At 39.0% G+C, this 25,358-nt stretch overlaps 1 protein-coding gene across 5 annotated transcripts in view; it reads right to left on the bottom strand.

The window, feature by feature from the left end:
- The window catches only part of MTUS2 (microtubule associated scaffold protein 2), a 797,713-nt gene that overhangs the window by 183,036 nt on the left and 589,319 nt on the right, over nucleotides 1–25,358 (bottom strand). For all 5 annotated transcript variants that reach the window (XM_064361726.1, XM_064361722.1, XM_064361724.1 and 2 more), the window contains one exon: nucleotides 18,365–18,526. In XM_064361726.1, the coding sequence (XP_064217796.1) occupies nucleotides 18,365–18,526 (162 nt within the window). The remainder of the gene's footprint in view (nucleotides 1–18,364; nucleotides 18,527–25,358) is intronic.

Raw genomic sequence — 25,358 nt, 5'->3', positions numbered from 1 at the left:
GAGCCTGCACAAAAGATCTCAGATCAGCCTACAGGCAGTTTAATATTAAGGTGGGTCATAGAGTATTATAAATTCTCTTCTGGCACTATGGGTATGTCCTGTAATGCCTTCCAAATTATCTAAAATTACCTACAATATTATTCTTGCTATTGTTTTGATGAAAGCATTTTAAAAGCATAACAGAAAAAGATAAATGGATCTTTTCCCTTACTCAGATTCTTCTGTGACATTTCAATGATAATAGCTAAATAGCACCCTAAGCCACTAAATTTGTAATAGAGGATAAGGTTCTTAGGGTTTTAAAATCAAGTGCCTGAAAAAAATTCAGATTATTCCAATGAATTTTACTGGACTCACCAGTAAAATTAAAGACTAATTAAACTGCTGTGAATTTTCTGTGAAATTTTTTTTTCATGCTGTCTTGACCATTTCACAGCTTGCAAGTTTCTCCATAAAGGGGTTGGAAAAGGAATGGAGGAGCGTCTATTTTCAAATTAACAAGATATCTAATTGTTAGCAGCCCTAGTTCAAGATTTCAAGGGGAGGAAGGCTTGAGAAACCTCTAGCTTTACAAAGAAATAACTTATGTCATTAACCTGAATGGAATTCAGTCCCCATCATCAATGGACACTTCTTTTGTTCTTTTTGAGATGGAGTTTCTCTCTGTTACCCAAGCTGGAGTGCAACAGCAGAATCTGAGCTCACTGCAACCTCTGCCTCCCAAGTTCAAGTGATTCTCCTGCCTCAGCCTCCTGAGTAGGTGGGATTACAGGCACGTACCACTATACCTGGCTAATTTTGTATTTTTTTTTTTTAAATGGAGATGGAGTTTCTCCATGTTGGTCAGGCTGGTCTTGAACTCCTGACCTCAGGTGATCCGCTCACCTCAGCCTCCCAAAGTGTTGGGATTACAGGCATGAGCCACCACAACCAGCCAATCACTGGCCACTTCTTTGGAAGCTTTAGGTCTCTGCCAGCATGTTTTCTGTGCCCTATATTATGTTTCTGCACCACATGGCCTTGTTGGACACTCATTTCCCTTTCACAGCACTTAGTATAAATGTACTTCAATAATTAAATGTGTAAGTACAAGTTTCATGTTGCTGTCCTGTGACTCTATCACCTCCACAGGGACAAGGACTGTGTCTATCTTATTCGCCATGATTTCCCCAAGTATCTAACAAAGCATTCAACTTGAAGAGGGTATGCAATCAATATTTGTTGAACAAATGGAGGCCCATCCAAATGTTCACTGATCCTTATTCCCTGGATGTCTGAGAATTGACTTTGGTGTCGCAGCCTGTGATTCCCAGTGCTTCCTGGCCTTCCTTCTTCTGGCCAGAAAGCACAGCAGACAGGCCATCTAAGACATGCACTCATGTGGCTCTCCAAATAACGAAGTGGGCAGCTCCTCTAACCAAAAATTGCATACATCATCTTCATTATATTTTCCTGTCTCTGTGGCCTCACGCAAAGAAATGGAATTCATATTTATTATCTTTATTTTTATCCCATAAAGATTCTTTTTAAACACTTCTATTCTCCTACAACCTCTTCTATCCCTAATCTGACTGCTGGTTTCCTGTTGGCTTCACAGTGACAAACAAGTTGACACGGTGACAGCAATCTAGATTCAGCCTTGGGGAGACCACAGTCAGCACAGGGCAATAAAAGCATCTTCAATGAAGATACCACTACAGTCTAATTGTTTTTACCTTGCCTCTTCTGGTTTCAAATCTGGGAGATTTCTGAATACTCCCAAGTTAACAGGAGCATATGAGGTGACATGATTCTTTCATTAGCAGAAAATAACATATTCTTAGAGGTGTTTACATTAAAAGAATTCATATCATACACTACAGTAAGAATAAGCTCACAAATTACCTAGAACCACAATTCCAGTAGCAATCAAGTGAACCTTTTTCTTACTTTGTTTTTTCCTAAAGCTGAATATTTTATTTTAGCAAAGTCTTCCCCATTTTTTTCATTCAAGCTGTACACAGAAAGAGAAAATGATGCTTGAGAGGACTAGAGGAAAGCAGGGAGAACTTGGTAGAGCAGCTCTGTCTGACACATGGGCACATCAAAGTGCTCAACAAACACATTTTAAGGATGTTGACAAGGTACTTATATTATTATAGTATAACCAGAAATTCCTAAACTTGTGAAATCAATAACTATTTGCATTTAAAGAAGCAAAATTAATTTTTATGATACAAGTAGAGTTTCTTTAGTCTACTGAATAGCAGCCTCTCTATTCCCAGGGAATGCTTTTCCTTAAGTAAAGAGGAACCCAAATAATAACATACCAGTTATTCATTTTTTATACAACTACTAGAAATCCTTCCATACCTTAGTCTGAATAAAGAAATTTTATTTTCTATAATGCATCATATCAATATGACAGAATCTGAAGGCATACTGACAAGAAGTAATTCATCTTCAGATCAATATTTGCAGCTGGAAGTATTTTCCTATTTGCTACAACAGTGCAAGCCAGTTAGAAGAGTCAACAGGTAAAACTCCACTATTAGTGTCAAGTTATATGAATCAATGCAGTGAAGAGATTTTGTATTTGACATATGAACAGCAGAAAAGCTTTTCATAAAAATTTTGAGAAGAAGAACTGCTATATGACTAAAGGTAAGTTTCAGGAATACTTGGGAACCTTTCTTTTGCACAGCACTGAATAGCATGTTTTGTGTGTGTGTATATAAATGTGTGTGTGTATATATATACTCACATATATATATATACACACATATATAAACACACACGCATATATATAAAATCATTAGCACTAAATCCACAACACTTTCCACTGTCATAACACTGATCTCAATGATCATTATTAACTTACAGGAAGTCAGTATTATAGGAGTGGATCATATATCTCCAAATATGTTTAGGACAGCGCATTAGCTCTCGGCCTGCATCTGAAACCCCTAAGAAGGAGGAGAGTAAACAGACCTCAGAATTACTGTAGGGGAGCTAGGAAACTATATGTAAGGTAACGAGCAAGAAGAACTAAGTCTCTAAGTTGTGTTTTTTAATCAAGGTAATTTCAATAAAATGCAATTAATTGGCTTCCATTAAAGTAAGAATATTTAAATAGCAGAAGGTAGGTCTACAGGTTTTAAAGGTCAATAGGCTTAGGTTGATTCCTGCTACAAAGAAGTTGTGTGACTGGGGGTGTGGGGGTTACTTAATTTCTCTAAACTCCAGCTTCCTTGAGCATAAAATGAAATTGAGTATATAAACCCCTAAGAATATTGCATGATACATACAGAATTCTTAACAAAAATATCTTTTTTTTTTTTTTAATATGGAGTCTCGCTCTGTTGCCCAGACTGGAGTACAGTGGCACAATCTCGGCTCACTGCAACCTCTACCTTCATGGTTCAAGCAATTCCCCTGCCTCAGCCTCCCATGTAGCTGGGATTACAGGTGCATGCCATCATGCCCCGCTGAATTTTTTTGTACTTTTAGTAGAGATGGGGTTTCACTGTGCTGGTTAGGCTTGTCTCGAACTCCTGACCTCAGGCAATCCGCCTGCCTCAGCCTCCCAAAGTGCTGGGATTATAGGCATGAGCCACTGTGCCCAGTCCAAACATATCTTTTTTAAAAAGGAAAAGAAATAATAAATGACTTTCATAAAATATTTTTGTTATTTATATGCCTTGTATCTAAAACACTTATGCATCTTTTCAATTGTCAACGTGACATGTAAGACAAAGATGCTGAGGACATTCATTAGGTAAAATACAAGTCTCTCAAATAAATGATATTGGGAAACTGTATATCCATATGCAGAAAAATGAAACTAGACCCCGGCACCACATACAAATATCAACTCAAAATATACTAAAGACCTAAATGTAAAACTTGAAACTGAAAATTCTAGAAGAAAAAATAGGAGAAACACTTCAGGGCATTGGTCTGGGCTAAGATTTTATGGAGAATACCTCGAAAGCATAGGCATCAAAAGCAAAAAGATACAAATAGAATTATATAAAACTAAAAAACTGCTGCACAGTAAACGAAACAATCGACAGGCTGAAGAGACACCCTACGGAATGGGAGAAGAAAATTGCAAATTATTCATCCAACAAGAGATTAATATTCAGGATACAGAAAGAACTTAAACAACTCAACAGTAAAAATCAAAATAATTCAATTAAGAAATGGACAAATGAGCTGAATGGATAACCCTCAAAAAAGATATACAAATGGCCAACAGGTATATAAAAAAATGTCCAAGATCATTACTCATCAGGGAAATGCAAATCAAAACCACATTGAGGTCACCTTACCCCAGTTAAAATGGCCATCATTAAAAAGACAAAAAGTAAAAAATGTTCGTGAGAATGCAGAGAATGAGGAACTTTTACAAACTGTTGGTGGGCATGGAAATTAGTATAGCCATTATGGAAAACAGTATAGAAGGTTCTCAAAAAACTAAAAATAGGCTGGATGTTGTGGCTAATGCCACTTTGGGAGGCCAAGGTGGGAGGACTGCTTGAGCCTAGGAGTTCAAGACCAGCCTGGACAACATAGCAAGACCCCATATCTACAATTTTTTTTTTTTTTAATTAGCCAGGCATGGTGGTATGTGAATGTAATCCCAACTACTTAGGCAGTTGAGGGGGAGGATCACCAGAGCTTAGGAAGGTCCAGGCTGCAGTGAGCCATAATTGCACCACTGCATTCCAGCCTAGGTGACAGAGTGAGACCCTCAAAAAAAAAAAAAAAAAACCTAAAACTAGAACTACCATAAGATCCAGCAATCCTATTATTGGGTATATATCCAAAGGAAAGAAATCTGTATGTTCAAGAGATATCTGCACTCCCAAGTTTATGGCAGCAGCAATAGTCACAACAGCCAAGATATAAAATCATCCTAAGTGTTCATTTAGCAGATAAGGAAAATGTGGCAATGATATGGTTTGGCTGTGTCCTCACCCAAATCTCATCTTGAATTGTAGCTCCCATAATCCCCCCATGTTATGGGAGGGACCCAGTGGAAGGTAACTGAATCACAGGGGCAAATTTTTCCCATGCTGTTCTCGTGACAGTGAGTAAGTCTCATTAGATTGATGGTTTTATAAAAGGCAGTTTCCCTGCACACCCTCTCTTGCTTGTTGCCATATAAGACATGGCTTTGCTCCTCTTTCACCTTCCTCCATGATTGTGAGGCCTCCCCAACCATGTGGAACTGTGAGTCCATTAAACAAACCTCTTTTTCTTTATAAATTACCCAATCTTAGGTATTTCTTCATAGCAGTGTGAAAATGGACTAATACAGGTATATATACAAAATGGAATACTATGTAGCCATAAAAAAGACAAGCATTCTGTTACTGGCAGTAACATGGATGAGCTTGTATGATATTATTTTATGTGAAATAAGCTAGGCACACAACGATAAATACCAAATGTTCTTATTAATATGTGGAAGCTAAAAAAGTTGATCTCATAGAAGGAGAGAGTAAAATAGTGGTCACTAGAGGTGGGGAAGGGTAAGGGGTAGGGGAGTACAGGAAGAAGTTGGTTAATGGATACAAAAGTACATCCAGATAGGAGTAAGTTCTAGTGCTCTATGGCACTATAAGATGACTATAATTAACAACAATTTCTGAATATTCTCAAAGAGCTGGAAGATTGGATTTTGAATATTTCCAACATATAGAAATGACACATATTTGAGATGACTAATACGCTACTCTGATTTGATTATTACAGTGTATAATGTATCAAAATATCACTGTGCCCTATAAATACATAAAATTATGTGTGAATTAAAAATAATACAAGTAAAAAAAGGTCAAAATGCTTCTGCTATTTTCAAAGACATATTTCATATAATTCAGCATTTTCACTTTCAGGAATGTATCCTAAGAACATATGTGAAATTTGTGCCTCATATGTGAAACTTAGTTACTCATTTAGAGTAACTAAGCAGGCTTGAATTGCTTAAACCCTGCACATTTCCAAGAACGGCCTGTTTCATGACTGGCCACTGACCACCTCCTGAGAGCCGGGCTCTTACATGCTCTAACTGACAAGAGCATTTTGCATGCCCAAGGTCTTCAGCCACACTGCATCAATTTGCTTAGTTAACACATAGAAAAGGTGCTGTGTGTATGTGTGACTGATCCATAACAAAAATCCTGTACAACCAGGTTCAGATGTTTTTCTCTCAATAGGAAAATCTGTTCATGTTTTCACACATCGTTGCTGGAAAGATGAAGTATATTTGGTGTGATTCCACTGAGAGAGGACTTTTGGAAACTTGTGCCTGGTGTCTTTTGAACTTTGCCCCATGAGCTTTTTCCCTTTGATGATTTTACTCTGTATTCTTTCAATGTCATAAATTATAATCATAAATATAGCAACTTCTGAGTCCTATGAGCCCTTCTAGGGAAATCATCAAGCCTGAGAATAGTCTTGAGAACCCCCAGCAAAACATGATTTTGCAAAATAAATTTATTAAATGTATTGTACTTCATTGTTTCATGATAGTGAAATGCTGAAAGCAACCTAAAAGAACAGGAGACAAGTAGTTCTACAAAATATGGTTAATTAATATGAAGCTATTACAATATCATTAAAAAGAACATTTTCACATATGTATCATGATATTGGAAAATTATTAGGATATAACATAATCTGTAAAAGTAGGATACAGAGCTATACATAAAGCATAACTGAGGCATGAAAAAAATCATACCCATATAAAGAAAAGACTTGAAGGAAATATGCCAACAACATATGCTATAGTGTCTAATGATAAACTGTGAGGCTTTGAGGTATTTTTATTGTTTCATTTTTTTTCTGTATCCTTCATACTTTTTTCTTAGAATAAATTATTATCCTTTTTATTCAATTATCTTTATATATTTTACAGCAAATATTGAAACACGTCTGGAAAAATTCTGACAACACAGAAATAACAAAATTTAAAAATGAAAGTTATTTTTCCCCATTACAACTTTTCCTCCAATTGAACATCACACTGATAATAGCTCTTGACAATTTAAATGATATTTTCTAACTTTTTCTATAAATTTACAAAAAGGAATATATAAAATGATTTATTTCAGTTTTATGAAAAATGAGATCATGTTCTATAGTTTTCTCCCTTTAATGATATGTTATGCACATCTTTCCATATAAGTCAAATAGATCTATCTCATTTAAAAAAAATAACTACATAAGCATTTATTAAATGGCTGTATCATAAATTGTTTACATATTTCCATATTGACAGATATTTAGATTGTTTCCAACTTTTTTAGCATCATAACCAATGCTGCATAAAAAGTTCCTGCATGTGTATCTTTGTTGCTTGAGCAAGGATTTTTTGAGAGGATGCTAGAAGTAGAAATACTGGATTACCTGTCACATACATTTAAATTTTCATACATATTCCCAAACTGCTCCCAAAAAAGCGTACCAATTTATATTCTCACTAACACTACCAGAGTGTGTTTGTGTGCCACATCCTTACCAACCTTGGAAGTCATAAATCTTTTTAAAGGTTTATAATCCAGTATGAAAAAGATTGTATCTCATTTTAAAAGCAGAATGTGTCTACTTATTAGTAAATTTGAGTATCTTTTCATATGTTTATAGCCATTGACCACTTTGTACTTCTAGTGCATAAAATATTCATTCATACCTTTATCTATTTTTCAAATTTTTTTCTTGTAAATTTCAGGGGCTGTTAAAACTGCATGTATATTAACACTCTGTTGCAGCACTTTCTATCAGTTTATCGTCTTTCTGAACTCTATGATGTCTCTTATTGTAGAAATTTTAAAATTTTTATGTAATTGTATGTAATTCTGTCATTTAAAAATGTTTCCAGGTTTTATGTCATGCTAAAAAGTCTTTCCTTATCCCCAAATTTTAAACTAATTATTTCATCATCAGAAAAAAAATTAAAACACACAATTAAAGTAATTGCCAATTATGTTGTTCAATATAACTTTTTAAAATTTACAGACTCAGTCTTTAACATTTGTTCCAGGAAATAAGTTTCTCTCTCCTGATGAAATAGCAGGATCTTTTTATCTTTGTGTGTTTCTTCTTTTACCCTTAGCCAAGAAGCTCCAAGCCTCATTTTGTCACGTTTTTCTCTCTTCTATTACTCAGATTTTTATCTCTGATTTGTGTTATCCTGTGCCCTTTATGGCAAACTACCCTGGATCTTTTCTGACATAAGAAAATGATTAAGTGACAAATAAATTAGAAAATGATTAAGCAAATAATAAATAGAAAGTGATTAAATAAATCATCAATAAAACTTAACTATATTTAATTTAAACTTTTTTCAGGTCATTCTTTTCTTAATCCATTGTACTGTGAACTCTTGACCTGCTAAAATTAACTGGAGTCCAGATAATAAGATTATAGGCCTCTCACTCTCATCTAATTACTAGGTTACAAATCCATTTACTGACTTACAAGTCCCCCAAGGGTTAAGGCTGGTCTATCTTTGAATCCAAGTCAGCTGTGCCTTAAAGCAAGCACTCAGATGTTTGTTCAATGAGTGAACCAGAAAATAATCAGTCACCAAAAACCCAGATCAGAAATCTAGGTTAAAGGAAACAGCCCAAGTACTTCCAGGTTACGTTCTATTGTGAGTGCATATTGACTGGGCAACTGGGATAACGGTAATTGAGCAGGTGATGCTGACATGCAAGAGCTCACCCATCAGCAGCTTAGAACCACCAAGGGAAGGAGGCAAAGTATCACAGCTGAGAAATGTTTCCAACAAGGGTTAAAACAACAAGAGTTTGCGTTATCTCAGTAATTAAAATAACGCAAACACGGTAGTCTCAAGAAATCCAATTATTTGGGATTTAATGACGGTCTGCATGCCTACCCTCTACTTTTTAATCAGCTTGATAACAGAACAAGGTAATGTGAAACTAGATTTCATTTTAGAAATTGGACTTTATTTAAAACCAATGGGATACATGCAAAGCTAAAATTCTGTAACAAAATTTACCTTTTAGCAACGATTTTGAAATGTAAGAGGGCCTTAGATGTTAGAGTTGGATGAAACTGAGAAGAGAAAGTCCTGGTCACATTTAAAATGAGGTTTCTACTTTGTTGTCCCAGCTATGTCTTGCCTTGACAACTCAATTCCTTTTTCTCTGGGTTTTTAGGCAATGTGCGTGGCCTCCTATCTGAGCTGGGAAACAAAATGAAGGTCTCTCCCTCGGGGATCAGTCGCCTGATAATGAAGAAAGCAGGACAAAACATTCCAGATGAGCAAGCCCTATGACCTCAACCACCTCATGAGGTCGGCAGGACCCAGGCTGATGCAGTTGATCACCTGTGAACTCAGCTCAAAGGCTGGAAAAGGCGGGGTCGCCAGGGGTTGTTGGACGACTGCCGTGTTCACAGGGAGCCACAGCTGAGGGTCTGCACAGTGGCTGGCATGGGGTCCTCTGCTGTGTAAAGAAACCTTTGTTCTAAAACACCCTAGTACCTCCACACTAAGTCAATGATGCAAAAATGTATAATAAAAAAACAGAGGCTTAAGGCACCGTTGAAATTAGTTTCTCGGCAGATTTGAGCCAAGACTCAGGAACTGTCCATGGCATGCCTCACTGGCTCTCCAGTGGCTGGGGCTGCCCCTCACTATGGCCCCTGGGGGAGGAGGCCGCAGGGTTAATAACTGGAGAGAGGAAACTAGGAGAGAGAGGTGTGCTGGGGGTGGCTGAGAGCTGCCTCTACTGGACGGGCTCTGTGATTTGCTATCAGTGCTTAAGAAGCCAACCTTCTCTGAGCAGTTCCACAAGAGACTTGGAACAGGTGGGTTCTCGGGGTACCTGCTGGAGCCCATACTAACAGAAGGGCAAAGGGCGTGTCTCTCACTTATCTTAAAAATCTGGTTTGTCTTATTGCTTCATTTTGTGACCACCTGCCACAAGACATAGCTACTTTCTGAGCACTCATTGTGGCAAGTGCTCCCAAATCACTAGGGGAACTCTAAATTTCATTCATTCGGCAGGTATTTGTTGAAAGCTGGCTTTGTGCCAGGCACATTGTTGGTACTAAGAATTTGGGGATGAGCACAACAGGCACAGCTGCACATGTTGGGGCAGACAGACATTAGCCAAGCGCAGACATCATTAAACAACTACACTTGTGAGCTGAGCTACAAGGGGAAGAGCCCTGAACAGGCAATATTTAGGTCAAGACCTGAAGGAAAGACAGGTGTTCATCAGAGCAAGGAGAGGAGGAGGGAACAGGTCGTGTGGGAGGGAATGCGGTGTAAGAGATGTTCCTAGCAGAGGCACTTACGGGAAAGGGCCACCAAGATGCAGCCTGCTTTTAGGCAACTTCCAACTTAAAGGGAACATGACATAGGAAAGATAGCTATCTTTGAACAGGTAAGCAAATATTATGGGTTTATGGACAAAAGCAGTAAAAATAATCACTTAGGCAAAGGCACAGAAAGTATTACAGGAGCTTCTCACTTTTCCTCTTCTAACTTTGGAATTATACAGGCATCTTATTGAAGATATGTGGAACCACAGATAATTTTTTTATTGCAACATGGTTTTCCTCTGCACTAGTGAATACAGGTTTTTGAGGGGGAAATCCAGGGGAAAAAGAAATTTCGATCATGGGCAGAGCAGAATCCAAGGTGTGGTGAGGTAAAGGAAAAACAATAAATGCCAAATTTGGAGAGTACATGGTAAGTTTTATTAAAACCCCTCTTCTGCCTATGAGAGACTGGAAGGGGTCTGTACCCTCTAAAATTTCTTCACCTTCCAGTTAACCCTCTAAAACTCAAACAGCCTTTATGAAATGCCTACTTTGTTCTATGTCCTTTCATTGATGTTAATTCTCAGAGCAATCCCATGGAGTAGGGACGATTATCCCCACACATTTTTTAACTAACTGAGAAATATGAAAAGATTCCTTAATGTTGCTTTGTCCTGAGTCAAATGGTAAGACAGGTGGAGCTGGACTGGTGCCCAGCCAGCCTCTTTGCAGGAGTGAGGCATTTTACCATCCCATCCTTTAGTCCACACTTGAGCTTTGCCGCTTTTACAGATACGAGGCTTTTTAGTCACGTATCTGAAAAGCTAAAGCAGTTTATATCACATGCTTCAATTACTGCTTAGTCCTGGAGCTCTGATGAGCATCAGTGCCATTGAACCAAAATCTTCTACAGTTACATGATAGGAAAAAAGTCTATTTCAATTTGCTATACAAAAACAGGAGAACACATTTATTTTTTATAAAGGGTTTTTTTTTTTTTTGCAATATGCAAAGTCAATCCAGAAAAAGTAGTGGTGCAAAACAACCCCTGGGACAGAGCTGATTTGGCTGTTCTGCAGCCTCTGAGTCTGCTTAAAATGCAGCAGGTGAAATGCTGAGACCAGGAGTAGGTGTTAATCTGTGATAGTGGATAGGCATCTGGGGAGTGTCCTGCTGTTCTGACATTCTCATTAGTGAACCAGTAGGTACTGGAGGGGCAGAATGGGAGTTAACCATATTGTCAAAACTCCCTCAGAATCCATTTCCCAAGTCAAGTGGAGCCTCCAGCCTTAGAAAAATAACAAGGTGGTGCAGCTCCTTTGCAACATCAGCCCCTCATCCCATGCTGCAGGGCCTAGCTTCCTGCCCGAGTGACCCCTGCCACCACCTAATAGGCCTGGCTCCAGTATTTCTTTACTTTTGCCACCTTCACTCCCTCCTTTTCTTGACGTTTCTATGCACAGAGGCAAGTGTCACTCATTCTAAAAACCAAGAACTTCCTTTGCCCACTTCTCCTTTAAGCTACCACCCTTTTCCCCTTCCCTTCCCCTTTACATTCCTCAAAGAACGGTCTAAGCTCATGGCTTCCATTTCCTCAGCTGCTGCCCCTCCCTGTGCTCCGAAAGCTCTTCTTTCTCCAGATGAGTCTTCTTTGTCTGCTGCTTCCATTTTGGTGTTAATGAGGCGGCAACTGCAGTTACCTATGCACTTTCCAAGTCCTCCCAAGCAAACTCACATCCCCATTGCCTCCATTCCTGGAGCCATGACGATAAGCCCATCAATTCCACATGGAAATCTCCAACTCAAAACTCTGCTTAGAGCTCTTGGCTTATCCCACCTGCCTACTGAACATTGCTAGATGGAGGTTTCCCAGGCACCTCAAACTCATCTCATCTGAAGCTAAATTTACTGTCTTTCTTCTACACTTGCCCTCCTTTTGCCTTCAGTCTAGTTACTAAGGGCAGTATTAGCCATTCAGCTGCATAAGTGAGGGAGCCTGCAGCCTCCTGCCTAGGCCTGACATGTGTCGGGCTGTACGATAGCTCATTAAAACATCAGTCAACGTTTTAATGATTGTTTCCTCGTGCTTCACCATCAGCCTGTGAACCCTGTGGGGACAGGAATCGTGTCTCACTCATCTTTACAGCTCCAGAACATCCTATCCCGCAGCACGGTACCCCATAACTTCGTCACTGAATTGGTAATTATGGAGCAACTATTCAATGTGCTTTGGTCTGGAATAGGGAGAAAAGCAATGATCACACTCATAAAATTTATACCTAGGAGAGCAAGTCTAGTAAATATCAGATGCCTGTAGGACAGCTCGAAAGAATGTCTGAGTTTTCAACAAAGAAAGGGATAGCTCATCATAAGGAACAAGCAAGTTTATGGACCTAAAATTTTGCCTCTGGAGAAAATAACACAGATGTGTTCAGTTAGCGAGGGCTGGGTGAATGTTTACACAGTGATTTCAAGCTTTTAGGGAAAGGAGCATACTTCTCCTAAAAAATGCATTACTTTATGGAAAATGCAAATATGTAGGGTGTGCTCCACCACAGCGTGAGTAGGAAGGACAATGCAGAGGTCAAGGCATCCCCACTTGAACTCCTTCAGGGTAATCTCAAAGACAGCCTGGCCTGAGGCACAAAGCCCCAGGCACCACCCTGCTTAACACCATTCCCCATTCACACACATGCGATCTATTGGTAATGGACAAACTGCAGCCCGCAGATGGAATTCTGATAGTCCTTAGCTGGATATTTATACTATTATTATAGGAAAAGGACTGGGACCATATACAACATCCATTTATTTCTGGTTGCCACTGTGTAACCTTGGACAACTCGTTTCACTTCTCTGAGTCTCACTTTCTGCATTTGCAATAACTTTCCTGCCTACATCTTAGGGTCTTTGTGAGAACCAAATTAGATTCTGTATATTAGTGTTTTAGTAATACAAAATGGAAGAAAATTGTTATCAAGAGAGCATGATTTGGTGGCTCACGCCTATAATCCCAGCACTTTGGGAGGCCAAGGCGAGTGGCTCAACTGAGGTCAGGAGTTCAAGACCAGCCTGGATAACATGATGAAATCCCATCTCTACTAAAAATATAAAAATTAGCCAGGTATGGTGGTGGGCATCTATAATCCCAGCCACTCAGGAGGCTGAGACAGGAGAATCACTTGAACCTGGGAGGTGGAGGTTGCAGTGAGCTGAGATCATGCCAGTGCACTCCAGCCTGGGCAACAAAGCCAGACTCTGTAAATAAATAAGTAAATACATACATACATACATAAAATAGTGCATGGCCTTCAGAAATCCCCTATGTAGCAGAAACCACTCGGAAAAGTAATGACACTTTTACAGTCACACTGCCTGCCTTTCTTTTTCTCAACATTTGAAATATCTCATTTCCATTTAACTTCGCTTCCATGAAAACAGCCATCCTGTCTACACATTTTACCATGCTATCATATAACTCTTTAAACAGACAATAACATAGATAGACTAGTCGAGTTAACTTACTGTATTCCATTACCCAGCTTCAACAACGAGCAATGTGTGGCCAGCGTTGTTTCATCTTTTATATCATAGACTCTGCTCACCACCATCCTAGGTTATTTTGAAGGAAACACCAGATAGCATTTCATATACATGAATTTCTAAAACATGATTCTTTTAAAAAACATAGCCAAAAGTACTATCATGAAACTCAAAATATTAACAATAATTCCTGGTGCCAAGCATGGTGGCTCACACCTATAATCCCAGCACTTTGGGAGGCCAAGACAGGCAGATCACCCAAGGTCAGGAGTTTGAGACCAGCCTGGCCAACATGGTGAAACCCCACCTCTACTAAAAATACAAAAATCAGCTGGATGTGATAGAACATGCTTGTAATCCCAGCTATTTGGGAGACTAAGGCAAGAGAATTGCTTGAACCCAGAAGGTAGAGATTGCAGTGAGCTGAGATTGCACCACTGCACTCCAGCCTGAGCGACACAGCGAGGCTCTGTCTAAAAAAAAAATTAACAATTCCTTTATATCATCATATAGCCAGTGTTCAAATTTTTGCTCAAATGTTTGTTTGAATTAGGATCTAAAATTAGCTCCATACTACTATTGACTGATATGTTTACGTTTTTTGTAATCTACAGGTTCCCACGTCCTCTTTGTTTTCCCTCTTTGGTTTTTATTTGTCACACTTTCTGTTGTTGCTGCTCTTGCTGAGTACATCAGTGGACGTTCCTAGAGTCTAGGTTTGCTGACTCAGTCCCCACAGTGGTTTTAACATGCATGCCTTTGTATTTCTAGTAAATCAGTAGTTAAATCCAGAGGCTGCACCAAATCCATTTTTTCCCCCAAGACTCATTCCCAGGTAATCTGTATACATTTCCATCAGGTCAGTAAATAATGTGAGGTGATCCCTCATACTGATGATCATTGCCTTTATCTACGGGACTCATTCATTAGGAGCTGCAGAAAGGGATGTTTTGTCATGTCTTTTGTATTAGCTGGAATACTTTTATAAAGAGAAACTTCCCTCTCACCAGCTATTTGGTTATTTTGAGATACAGACTGAGTAGGAGAAGTTACTAAAAGGCTTTTCTTTTCCTTTATTTACCATATTTTAAAATAATGAGGTCGTTTCCTAGCATCCTCCAATGTGACTACTTCTGGAGATTTTTGGTTTTGTTTTGTATCATATGTCCTCATTGATGGGTATTAATCCATTGTAAATACTAATCTTATTGATATTCAAACTTTTTTTCAGTTTTTCTTCTTTTTTGTCTTTTTTACCAGTAGGAGCTTATTCCAGTTGATCCTTAAGTCCTTTCAAGAGAATCCTCATCGTTTTTATATTCTTCTTAGCCAGCTGGTATGGCAAGATGTTCTAGGATCTACATTTCCTGTCTTAGACCTGAAATGGCTGCTTCTTCAAGGATCCCTCTCTCCCTTTACTGGGAAGTCCACTCAGACATCACAACCTGGGCTCTAGGAGTGCCCATTACGATTGGTTTAGTCACCACTTACAACTTTCCAATAGATAGATCTGGGACTTTTTTTTAAGGATAAATATCAGATGAGTTCTGACTTTATCCTATAATACTCCTATCACATTTATCCCACACATTCAGAATAACAGCAGATGCAGAATCACAATACTAACACTACCACCAAAAATCTCAGGTTTTCATTGCAATTCTTTCTGAATCTGGGGTATATACCGTTGGGAATGTGCTTCTCTGTGTGGTTATGCCATCAATGGGCTATGCAAGTGCTTCCATTTGTTTAATTTCATTTTTGAGTTTTAGATATTATCTGTTAACATTTAATGTATGATTGTGTAAAATATCTATGTGACTTCAAATCTATAAAACAAGGTGCATTCAAAATATACCATTAGCCTGTATCTCTATTCTCTTTTATTCCTTCTTTCATCCTAAAGGCCATAATTAAAAAAAAATTTCTTAGCTTATTCTTCTATTGCTTTTTTAAAATATAAGTTCATATAGAACATTTTCCTATTGTTTAGGTAAAACAGTCTACTACATATTTTTTTCTCCATCTTTTATTGCTCAATGACCTCCTGGAAATCGCTTGCTAGTAATGTTAATACATAGAGCTATTTCCCCATTCATATGACAGTTACAGTACTGCATCCTGTGGATATACCACAGTGTGTCCAGTAAGTCCCCTATTAATGGACCTTTGAGTTGTTTTCTGTCTTTTTCTACTTTAGACAGTGCTGCAATGAATCACTTCATGCACTGTATTCTTGTCAGTCTACCTTTGGGAAAGACTCCTCGGGGTGAGACTATTATGTCAAAGAATAAATGTATATATGATTTTGTTAGATATTGCCAAACTCTTCTTTCTAGTTGTACCATTTTATATTCCCACCAAAAATGTATGAGAATGCCTGTTTCCTGGCAGCCTCACAAATAGAATATGTTGCCAAACTTCTGGATTTTTGCCAGTATAATTGGTAGGGTATTTATTTATTTACTACACCTTAAGTTCTGGGGCACATGTGCAGATCGTGCAGGTCTGTTACATAGGTATACACATGCCATGGTAGTGGTAGGGTATTGTAATCCATTGTAGTTTCACTTGTTTTTCTTATCAGTGAGGCTGACTGTTATCCTTTCATATGGCTAACAGCCCTTTGCCTTTCTTTTTCTAAGAACTGTCTTTTCAAATTCCTAACCCATTTTTCTACAAGTGGCTCACAAAGTGTAATCCCTAGTCTAGAGACACCACCTGGGAATTTGTTAGAAATGTGAATTCTTAATCCCCAAACCAAACCTACTGAACCAATAACTCTGGGGATGGGGCCCAGTAATCTGTGTTTTTACAAACCCTGCAGGTGGCACTGATACACTAAAGAAACACTGAGAAACACTGGGCTATAGGCTTGATTCAACAACTGTGTTTTAACTTACCATAGGGTTGTCTTATTATTTTCTAATTAAACCAAGGCCAAACTGTTAATAAACTGTAGCTGAAAGATTCAAATGCCATGTGATATCCATCCATTCATTTGTTGAATCAATAATTAACAAATAGATGTTAAATACCTACTGTGAGTCAGTCACTGTGACTGGCGATGAGGATGCTGTGTTAAAATAGACACAGTCACCACCCCTAGAAGCTTGCTTCCCCTGGGGAAGAACAAAACTAAAGGAACCAAGTCAAGTCTTAGCAAAGGGAACTGGAAGGTGCTGCTAGGGCAAGTTCCTCTAGCTACTCTAGTGGTCAGGGAGATGCAAAGTAAAATATCTGGGATAATACTTTACTCCCATCAAGTGGACCAAAATTCTAGAAAGGGATAACATCTATTCCTAGCAGGGTTAGGGGTGGAGCCTCTCTGAAAGGCAATCTATCGATATCTATGAATGCATCAAACAAAGCAACACCACTCCAGGGAACTGATCCCATAGAAACAATGCCACCCACTCAAGGCTGTTTATTGCAGAATTGTTTGTTGTGGCAAATACTGGTTGCAAAGTGAATACCCACCAGTGACAGAATGATTGAATAAATCACGGTATATCCACACCATGCAGCCATCGAAAAGAAAGAGCCCTACCATTGCCAAGGGTATTTCTATGACCTACATTGAGTAAGGAAAGCAACATGTAGAAAAATGGATATAATGCAATCTCATTCAAAAATACCTATAAAACCCATTTGTTTACATATGTATATACATTGATTACGATGATACACTGATGCAAGCATAGAAAACATTTGAAGGAATAAACACTGATATGGATGAGCCATTATGGTGAATTAGGGCCCAATATTCATTCAACGCCTTCAGTAGTGCAGGAAAAGAAAAGCTAGGAACAAGATGCACAGACAGCCCTGCAGGGCAACAGATGCACTTGTGGGAGGGATGGGAGCAGAAGTGTAGCAGGGGCCACATGGGTGCGGCCTCGGCACTTTCTGCTGACAAGCATCTGTGCTAGTTACACCTTGGAATCAGCTGAATTCTGCATGTCCAGTTACTAGCTTTGTGGGTATGTACAGGCGGGGCATGGGGATCAGTTTTGCTGGCCTGAACCTTGCAGGTACAGCGTGGCTCTAGAGCCAACCCTGCCATGAAGCAGTGGATCCATCCCTAGATCCTAACTTTGGAGATGGTGCCTAGAACCAGCAGGGCATGGAGCTCCTGGACTGTTGCAGAGATAGTGTGCTTCTCTCTGGGGTTCTGGGGCTCATTCCTGGAGGCACAGCCTGGAGCTTGGTCCTATAGTCCTTGCAATGATATTGTGAGCACCCGCTTCCGTGAGCCAAATGCCAATTTGCTTAAAATAGCTTGGTTCTTGCTTTCTGAAAAGGAAACTGTGTGATTCAAAGGGTTACCAGTCATGGGAAGAGTGAGAGGCAGTTATGAGAATTTAAACCTGAATATATGAAAGTGCCTTAAAAGCAGCGGTATTATTATTAACTATCATTTAATCAATCATCCCTTCTAAATAACTGATGTACACAGGGACTTTCAAAAGACTTTTTATCAATGCAGAAAGGGCACTCCACCATGGAGCCTCTCCAAGGCACAAAGTCTTACCAGCGGGAGTGGAAGTGGGTTTTGGCGCTGGAAGTAAACTCCTGCGGGGTGCTGTCACACTGGAGGATGCCGGAGGGGCCACCCGGCCGGCCCCCTTGGGTGTGTCCTTAGAAGGCAGAGATGCCTTTAGAACTGGCTGTTCTTCATTCCCAAAGGTTGAACCTGTAGGAGGCAGACAGCATGTTAATTATACCTTCATGAAAAATGGATGGATCCCTCACCATTTGTACTTGCCAACCAATCCTACTGCTGTCATCTGCTTTAGAACTTGACCTGATTCTTAGTGAGTGACCTTGAAAAGTATTTTTCTGGAACCCTATTTGAAAAAGAATCCCCTTTAGTCACTGCATAAATATCTGTCACACAAATCCTGTGGACTAAAAGGGGCTCCACAAAAGCCAGGAGCAGCCTACATGCATGCACAAACACACACACACACACACACACACACACACAGTTTGCTTATGTGTATGTGCAAATGTATGTGTATATAATAAACACTTTTGATAACTCAGAGAATAAACAGTCTATTTTTTTGAAATACAGTGTAAATGACCCAGGAGAAGTGAAAATAGGAATATACACATGTACCATGAACCCAAGAATTTTATTCAGAGCTCCCTGAAAAACCCTGCTCATTTGACCTGCAGAAGAGGAGGCTTGGGATAAAGGTAGAGGGGTAGGGAGAATGGGGACAGAGAATCCGTCTGAAACTCAAGAAAGGTTTCTGTCTGAAAAGCTGAGGCCTCACCAAACTGGGAGGACCCTGAATTAGAGCCTAGTACTTCCAAGGTAGAAAACATTTACTGATAATTGCAGTTTACTAGTCAATTTAGAAATAGCCTCTTTGTTTCTAATCCACTGCTCTGCCACTCTGAAGATATGGCATATTGGGATTGTGTTTGGGTAAAATTTAAATATGCAAAGTTGTTTGGCCTAAACTTTTCTTCTATATCTTTCTAAACCTTGTGGTTAATACATTTTCAATCTCTTAAAGACAATGACATCACTATCTATTCTCTGTTAAAGGGTAAGTCTTCTAAATATACTTCTGAGTATAGCTGTGAGGCTAATCTATTAATTTAGAGAGCCTGAATGTACAGAGATTACCACTTGTTTGGAATCAAACAGTCCAGTGGTAGGAACATGACCATCTACCATGAAAAATAAGCCATGACAGCTGGAAGAAGTACACAGCATTTTAGTAAAGGATTATATTTTTTGTTTTTATCCTTTTCAAAGGTTAGTCTGAACATTCTATTTAGATAAGGCCTGCATAAAAATGAAAACATTATTAAAATGGCTTTAGTGTTCATAACATCCAGGCATTTTGGTTAACCATTTAGAGTGAGAGATTGTTGCTTTTCTTCCTCTTAACACCTGAAATTCTGTTTAAAATTGTGGAGATTTCTGTTGTTTCCAAAGAAAAGCATATTTATGAAGAAATCAAAGAATGTACTATTTCTTAAAACAGCATCTATGCCCTATAGTTATTTTAAGGTGTTGTGCAAGGTTTTTAAAATAGTTCTACATAGAACTAAGAGAATGTATTTGACCTATGCAAAGAGAACAAATGCACTGAAACTCCATTGAAAGGATCTACACTGTATCCTGGGTGTCAGATAAAAAATAATGCAGATAAAAAGCATGTTTGATGCAAACCTAGCCAGGAAAAGCAACACCATGAACTTGCAAAACAGTGAGCCTCAGCTTCTGAATTATCCAGTGGATGCACCAGTCCAGTGCTAGAACTCAGAGAATCTCTCAGGGGCTGAATGATATTTCACATGGGGCATGGCTCAACCACTAGAAATATTTCACAAGTAATTATCTAATGTCTAGCCTCCTGCTGACACATTGCCAGAATAATCTATTCACTGAAACGTGTAGCAGAAGCTGAATTGAGCACAAAACCTCACACACAGTCTTTTATTTAACAATTTATTAAAATTTCTTAAGAAGAGAAATATTTTGTATCATCTGTAGAGTTCAAATGCCCTTTTATCAAATCCTCTTGCATCTGGCATCATTCTCTTACATGAAATTTATTATTCTGTGAACACGTCAATTTAGAGATTTGGCTGCTCTCCAGGCCGGGAAGTAATTCATCTGTTTGAAGTACAAGTATCAGGGAACTATGTACTTCCCTCTGAGGGAGGGCTTGAATTACCAAGAAACAAAATAATATAAAACACTATTCTTATCTATTATCGTTGGAGACAGCTGGCAATAAACAGTTCCACTCTTTGAAAACTGGCTTAAGTTGGCTGGTAATTAAAGACGCATTATTCAGTAAATGAAAAGTACTCTGAATTTGGAAATAGCTGTTGAATTCTATAAATGTTCCAAGTGCTTCACAATAATGCTGACAACATTAAACCATTGCTTGGTGAGAGGAAGAAAACAACTGGAAATAAACTGCTTGTGTGAGCCAGAAAAATGTTCTGGAGAATTCAGCAAGTGAAGTGGTTCACATGGCTAATTCAGTCTTTTCATTCCCAACCAATCTGAACCGATTCCAGCCTAAACAACCCAGGAAATTTACCTACCCTTCCACTTGACCACAGTGCAGCAGAAGCATCAGCAAGGTGGTTAAAGGTACAGATCTGGGAGCAAGATGGCCAGGGTATGAATACCACATCCTCTACCTCCCGCCTCTCTGCATCACAGTTTCTTCATTCATAAGCGGGGATAATGATAATCTACCTCACAGAGCTGTTGTGGGAATTAAAGGAGCGAATGCCAGGAAATGTTTTATAAAGTTAAAGTAAGAAATTGATATGAAAAAACCCTCAGTGTCTGATATATAGTATGCTCTATGGGTTACTTATTAAGTTCTGTGGCTAAGCCATTACAACAAATCAGTTTTTTTGTGGAAAAACCACTTGGAAAGTATTCAAGGATTAATATCAGATGGGCTGATTGAAGTGAGAAGAAAGAAGAGGACTGAGGTAAGTCTGATAACACCTGTAGGATGAAAGACTAAAGAGAAGAATGAGAGTTTGATTGTTTTAAAAATATATAGTAAACTATTCCAGTCATAGAAAAAGGTGAGGATAATAACACAATTGACCATCAAGCTTAAGAAGTATAAAATGATGTGGGAAAAGAGGCGGTTATGAGTTCTGCTACAGCAGACTTAAATGTACCTGCCAGCAGCTCTGAATGGAACAATGGAGCTCCCAGCATAGCACCTGAGCTCTGATAACAGACAGACTGTTCTCCTCAAGCACCTCCCTGACCCCTGTATATACAAAGGGGCACCTCATAAAGGAGAGCTCTAGCTGACATCTAGTGGGTACCCTTCTAGGACGAAGATAACAGAAGAAGAAAGTAGCTGCAACCCTTGCTATTCTGCAGCCCCTGTGGGTGATTCCCAGGCAAGCAAGGTCTGGAGTTGACCTCTAGCAGTCCTGCAGCAAAGGGGCCTGACAGATAGAAGGAAAACTAAAAAATGAAAGGAACAGCTTCAACATCAACAAAAAGTACATCCACTCAGAGACCCCATCAGAGAGTCGCCAACTACAAAGACCACAGGTGATAAAGCCACAAAGATGGGAAGAAAACAGTGCTATAAATTTCCCTCTAGACACTGCTTTAAATGTGTCCCAGAGATTCTGGTACATCAGTTGACATTCAGGAGTCAGTTGTTCAGTTTCCATGAAGTTGTGCAGTTCTGAGTTAGTTTCTTAGTCCTGAGTTCTAATTTGATTGCATTGTGGTCTGAGACACTATTTGTTATGATTTTCATTCTTTTGCACTTGCTGAGGAGTGATTTACTTCCAATTATGTGGTCAATTTTATTATTTTATTTTTTATTTTTATTTTATTTTATTTATTTATTTTATTGCATTTTAGGTTTTGGGGTACATGTGAAGAACATGCAAGATTGTTGCATAGGTGCATACGTGGCAGTGTGATTTGCTGCCTTCCTCCCCTTCACCTATATCTGGCATTTCTCCCCATGCTATCTCTCCCCAACTCCCCACCCCCCGCTGTCCCTCCCCTATTTCCCCTCTGGATCTCTTGAGAACTTAACATTCAGCTGGTAGACAGAGGAAAATGAACTGTTCACAGGAAGATTTCATGGACCATGCCTGGGAGTGGTGTGTATCACTTCTGCCTTCAGTTTACTGGCTGGAACTCAGCCACAAGAGCTGGCAAGGGAGGCTGGGAAATGTAGTTTAGTTTATGTCCAGGGGAAAAGGGAGTGGTTTGATGAGCAAATTTCCACTGTCTGCCACTTGAGGCTCCATTTCTGAGTTCTCTATTCCATTTCATTGGTCTATCTGTCTGTCACTGTGCCAATGCCATACTGCATTTATTCACTGCAATGTAAGATCAGTACTGGTAAAATAAACCTGTATAAGACAAATATCCCAACCTTGATCTTTTACTTTAAAAATTGTCTTAACTATCTTTGGCCCTTTACTTTTGCACATAAGTTCTAGAATCAGCTTGTTAAGTTCCATGAAAATGTCAACATTTTCAATGGACACAATTAAGTCTTCTTTTTCCAATTGCAACATAATTGAAAGAAGAGCAAGCACAGATGTAGAATCAGCAAACATGCTGAGTAATAATTATACCCCAGGACCATGTTACATGATAGAGATACAAAGAAGGCTTAGTATCATGAAAAAATAAACATCAAAACAAGTGGCTCCAAAGAAGGGCAGCACTACTCCACAGGGGATCAACATTTATGAAAATATTTTACACTAGGCAATGTTGGCATTTAGTGGGTGGGGCAGTCAATAACTCTGTTTAGAAGACATGCAGAAATGTAAGACCATGGAGAACAGAGGTTAATAACTGTCAGCTGAAGGGTATGATGTAGGGAGAAAAGGCATTTCCAACAAACAATTATATGTCATTGAGATAATTTCCCTATACTATTCTTTTCATTTTTTTTTTGAGACAGAGTCTCCCTCTGTCACCCAGGCTGGAGTGCAGCAGCGTGATCTCGGCTCACTACAACCTCTGCCTCCTGGGTTCCAGTGATTCTCCTGTCTCAACTTCCCAAGTAGCTGGGAGTAGAGGCGCCCACCACCACACCCAGCTGATTTTTGTATTTTTAGTAGAGACAGGGTTTCACCATATTGGCCAGGCTAGTCTTGAACTCCTGACCTCAGGTGATCTGCCTGCCTCAGACTCTCAAAGTGCTAGGATTATAGGCGTGAACCACCGTGCCTGGCCTCCTATACTATTCTTGAATATTGAGCTTGTTGGTGGCCAGCTCATCCTCCTTAATTCCCTTCCTGTGCCCATGGCAGTGGGACCCTCTGCTTCCATCATACAGTTTTCCCCAAAGGATGAAGGTATTCTACTGCTCATGGGAACTAAAGGACTACAGCCTCTTGCTTCTCTCAATATTAGTCATCTTCTATAGATATCTGAATCATAACATCACCAACTTACCATTTGGAAGGTAAGATTTCCTTCATTAGAGTAAAATAAAAGGTATGTAATAACTGAAAAATTACAAGGTTATATATTCTGCATGATTATGGAATCCATCTGGGTCCAGTTCAATACATAAACCAAATCTCTCCACAATTTTCTCATTAAACTGTTAGGACAAACATGCTCTTTCAGCATCAAATCCCTGGGGAAGGCGATCTTATTCTTCCTCCAGGGACAGTTCCTACAGCTCATTCCTCACAGTGTGTGGACACCCTAAGCTATCAATTGCGTCTATCAAAATCTCATGGAGTTGAACTCCTACCTCACATCATAATTTGTTTTAAATTGCAAAAACAAATTAAAAATAGATCTTAGACCTAAATGTAAGAGCTAAAATCATAAAACTCTTAGAAGAAAACATAGGTGTAAATCTGAACGGTCTTGGATTAGGCAATGGTTTCTCATATGCAACACCTAAAGCTCAAACAAGTTGAGAAGGAGACATATATCCCACTCCTAAGTACATACGCAAAAGAAAAGATATCAGTGAGGAGAACTCTGCATTCCCATGTTTGTTGCAGCATTATTCACAACAGCCAAAATCTGGAAGCAACCTAAGTGTCCATCAATAGGTAACGGATAAAGAAAATGTGGTACATCTATACAATGAAGAACTATTCAGTCATAAAAAAAGAATGGGGCCCTGTCATTTGCAACAACAGGGATGGAACTGGAGGTCATTATATTAAGTGAAGTAAGCCAGGCACAGAAAGACAAACTTCCCGTGTTCTCAGTTGTCTATGGGAGCTAAAAATCAAAACAACTGAACACTATAGAGAAGGATGGTTACTAGAGGCTGGAAGGGTAGTTGGGGGTAGGAGCAGAGGGAGTAGGGATGGTTAATGGGTATAAAAAAATAGAATAAATAAGATCTACTATTTACTAGGATAACAGCATGACTATAATTAAAATAATTTAATTATACATTTAAAAATAACTAAAAGAGTATAACTGGATTGTTTATAACAATTTACCTGATTTGATTATAATGCATTGCATGCCTGTATCAAAAGATCTCATATAACCCATAAACATATATACCTACTAAGTATCCACAAAAATGAAAAATAAAAATATTCAGGCCGGGCGCGGTGGCTCACGCCTGTAATCCCAGCACTTTGGGAGGCCGAGGCGGGTGGATCGTGAGGTCAAGAGATCGAGACCATCCTGGTCAACATGGTGAAACTCCGTCTCTACTAAAAATACAAAAATTAGCTGGGCATGGTGGCGCATGCCTGTAATCCCAGCTACTCAGGAGGCTGAGGCAGGAGAATTGCCTGAACCCAGGAGGCGGAGGTTGCAGTGAGCCGAGATTGCGCCATTGCACTCCAGCCTGGGTAACAAGAGCGAAACTCCGTCTCAAAATAAAATAAAATAAAATAAAAAAATAAAAATATTCAAAAAGAGTTTCTAAATCTCAAAAACTTAAGAAGAAGTGAATGGACTTCAATGAACTAACAAATTTGTGCTTCAGAGGACAATATTTAAAAAGTCAAAAGATCCCACAGAATTGGGGAAAATATATAAA

Source organism: Aotus nancymaae, unplaced genomic scaffold (assembly GCF_030222135.1).
Source record: "Aotus nancymaae isolate 86718 unplaced genomic scaffold, 86718_ANA_hifiasm-v0.15.2.pri h1tg000043l, whole genome shotgun sequence".
NCBI classification, from domain to species: domain Eukaryota; kingdom Metazoa; phylum Chordata; class Mammalia; order Primates; family Aotidae; genus Aotus; species Aotus nancymaae.
The sequence above is the reverse complement of the archived record's forward strand: the minus strand, read 5'-3'. Positions and strand labels throughout refer to the sequence as shown.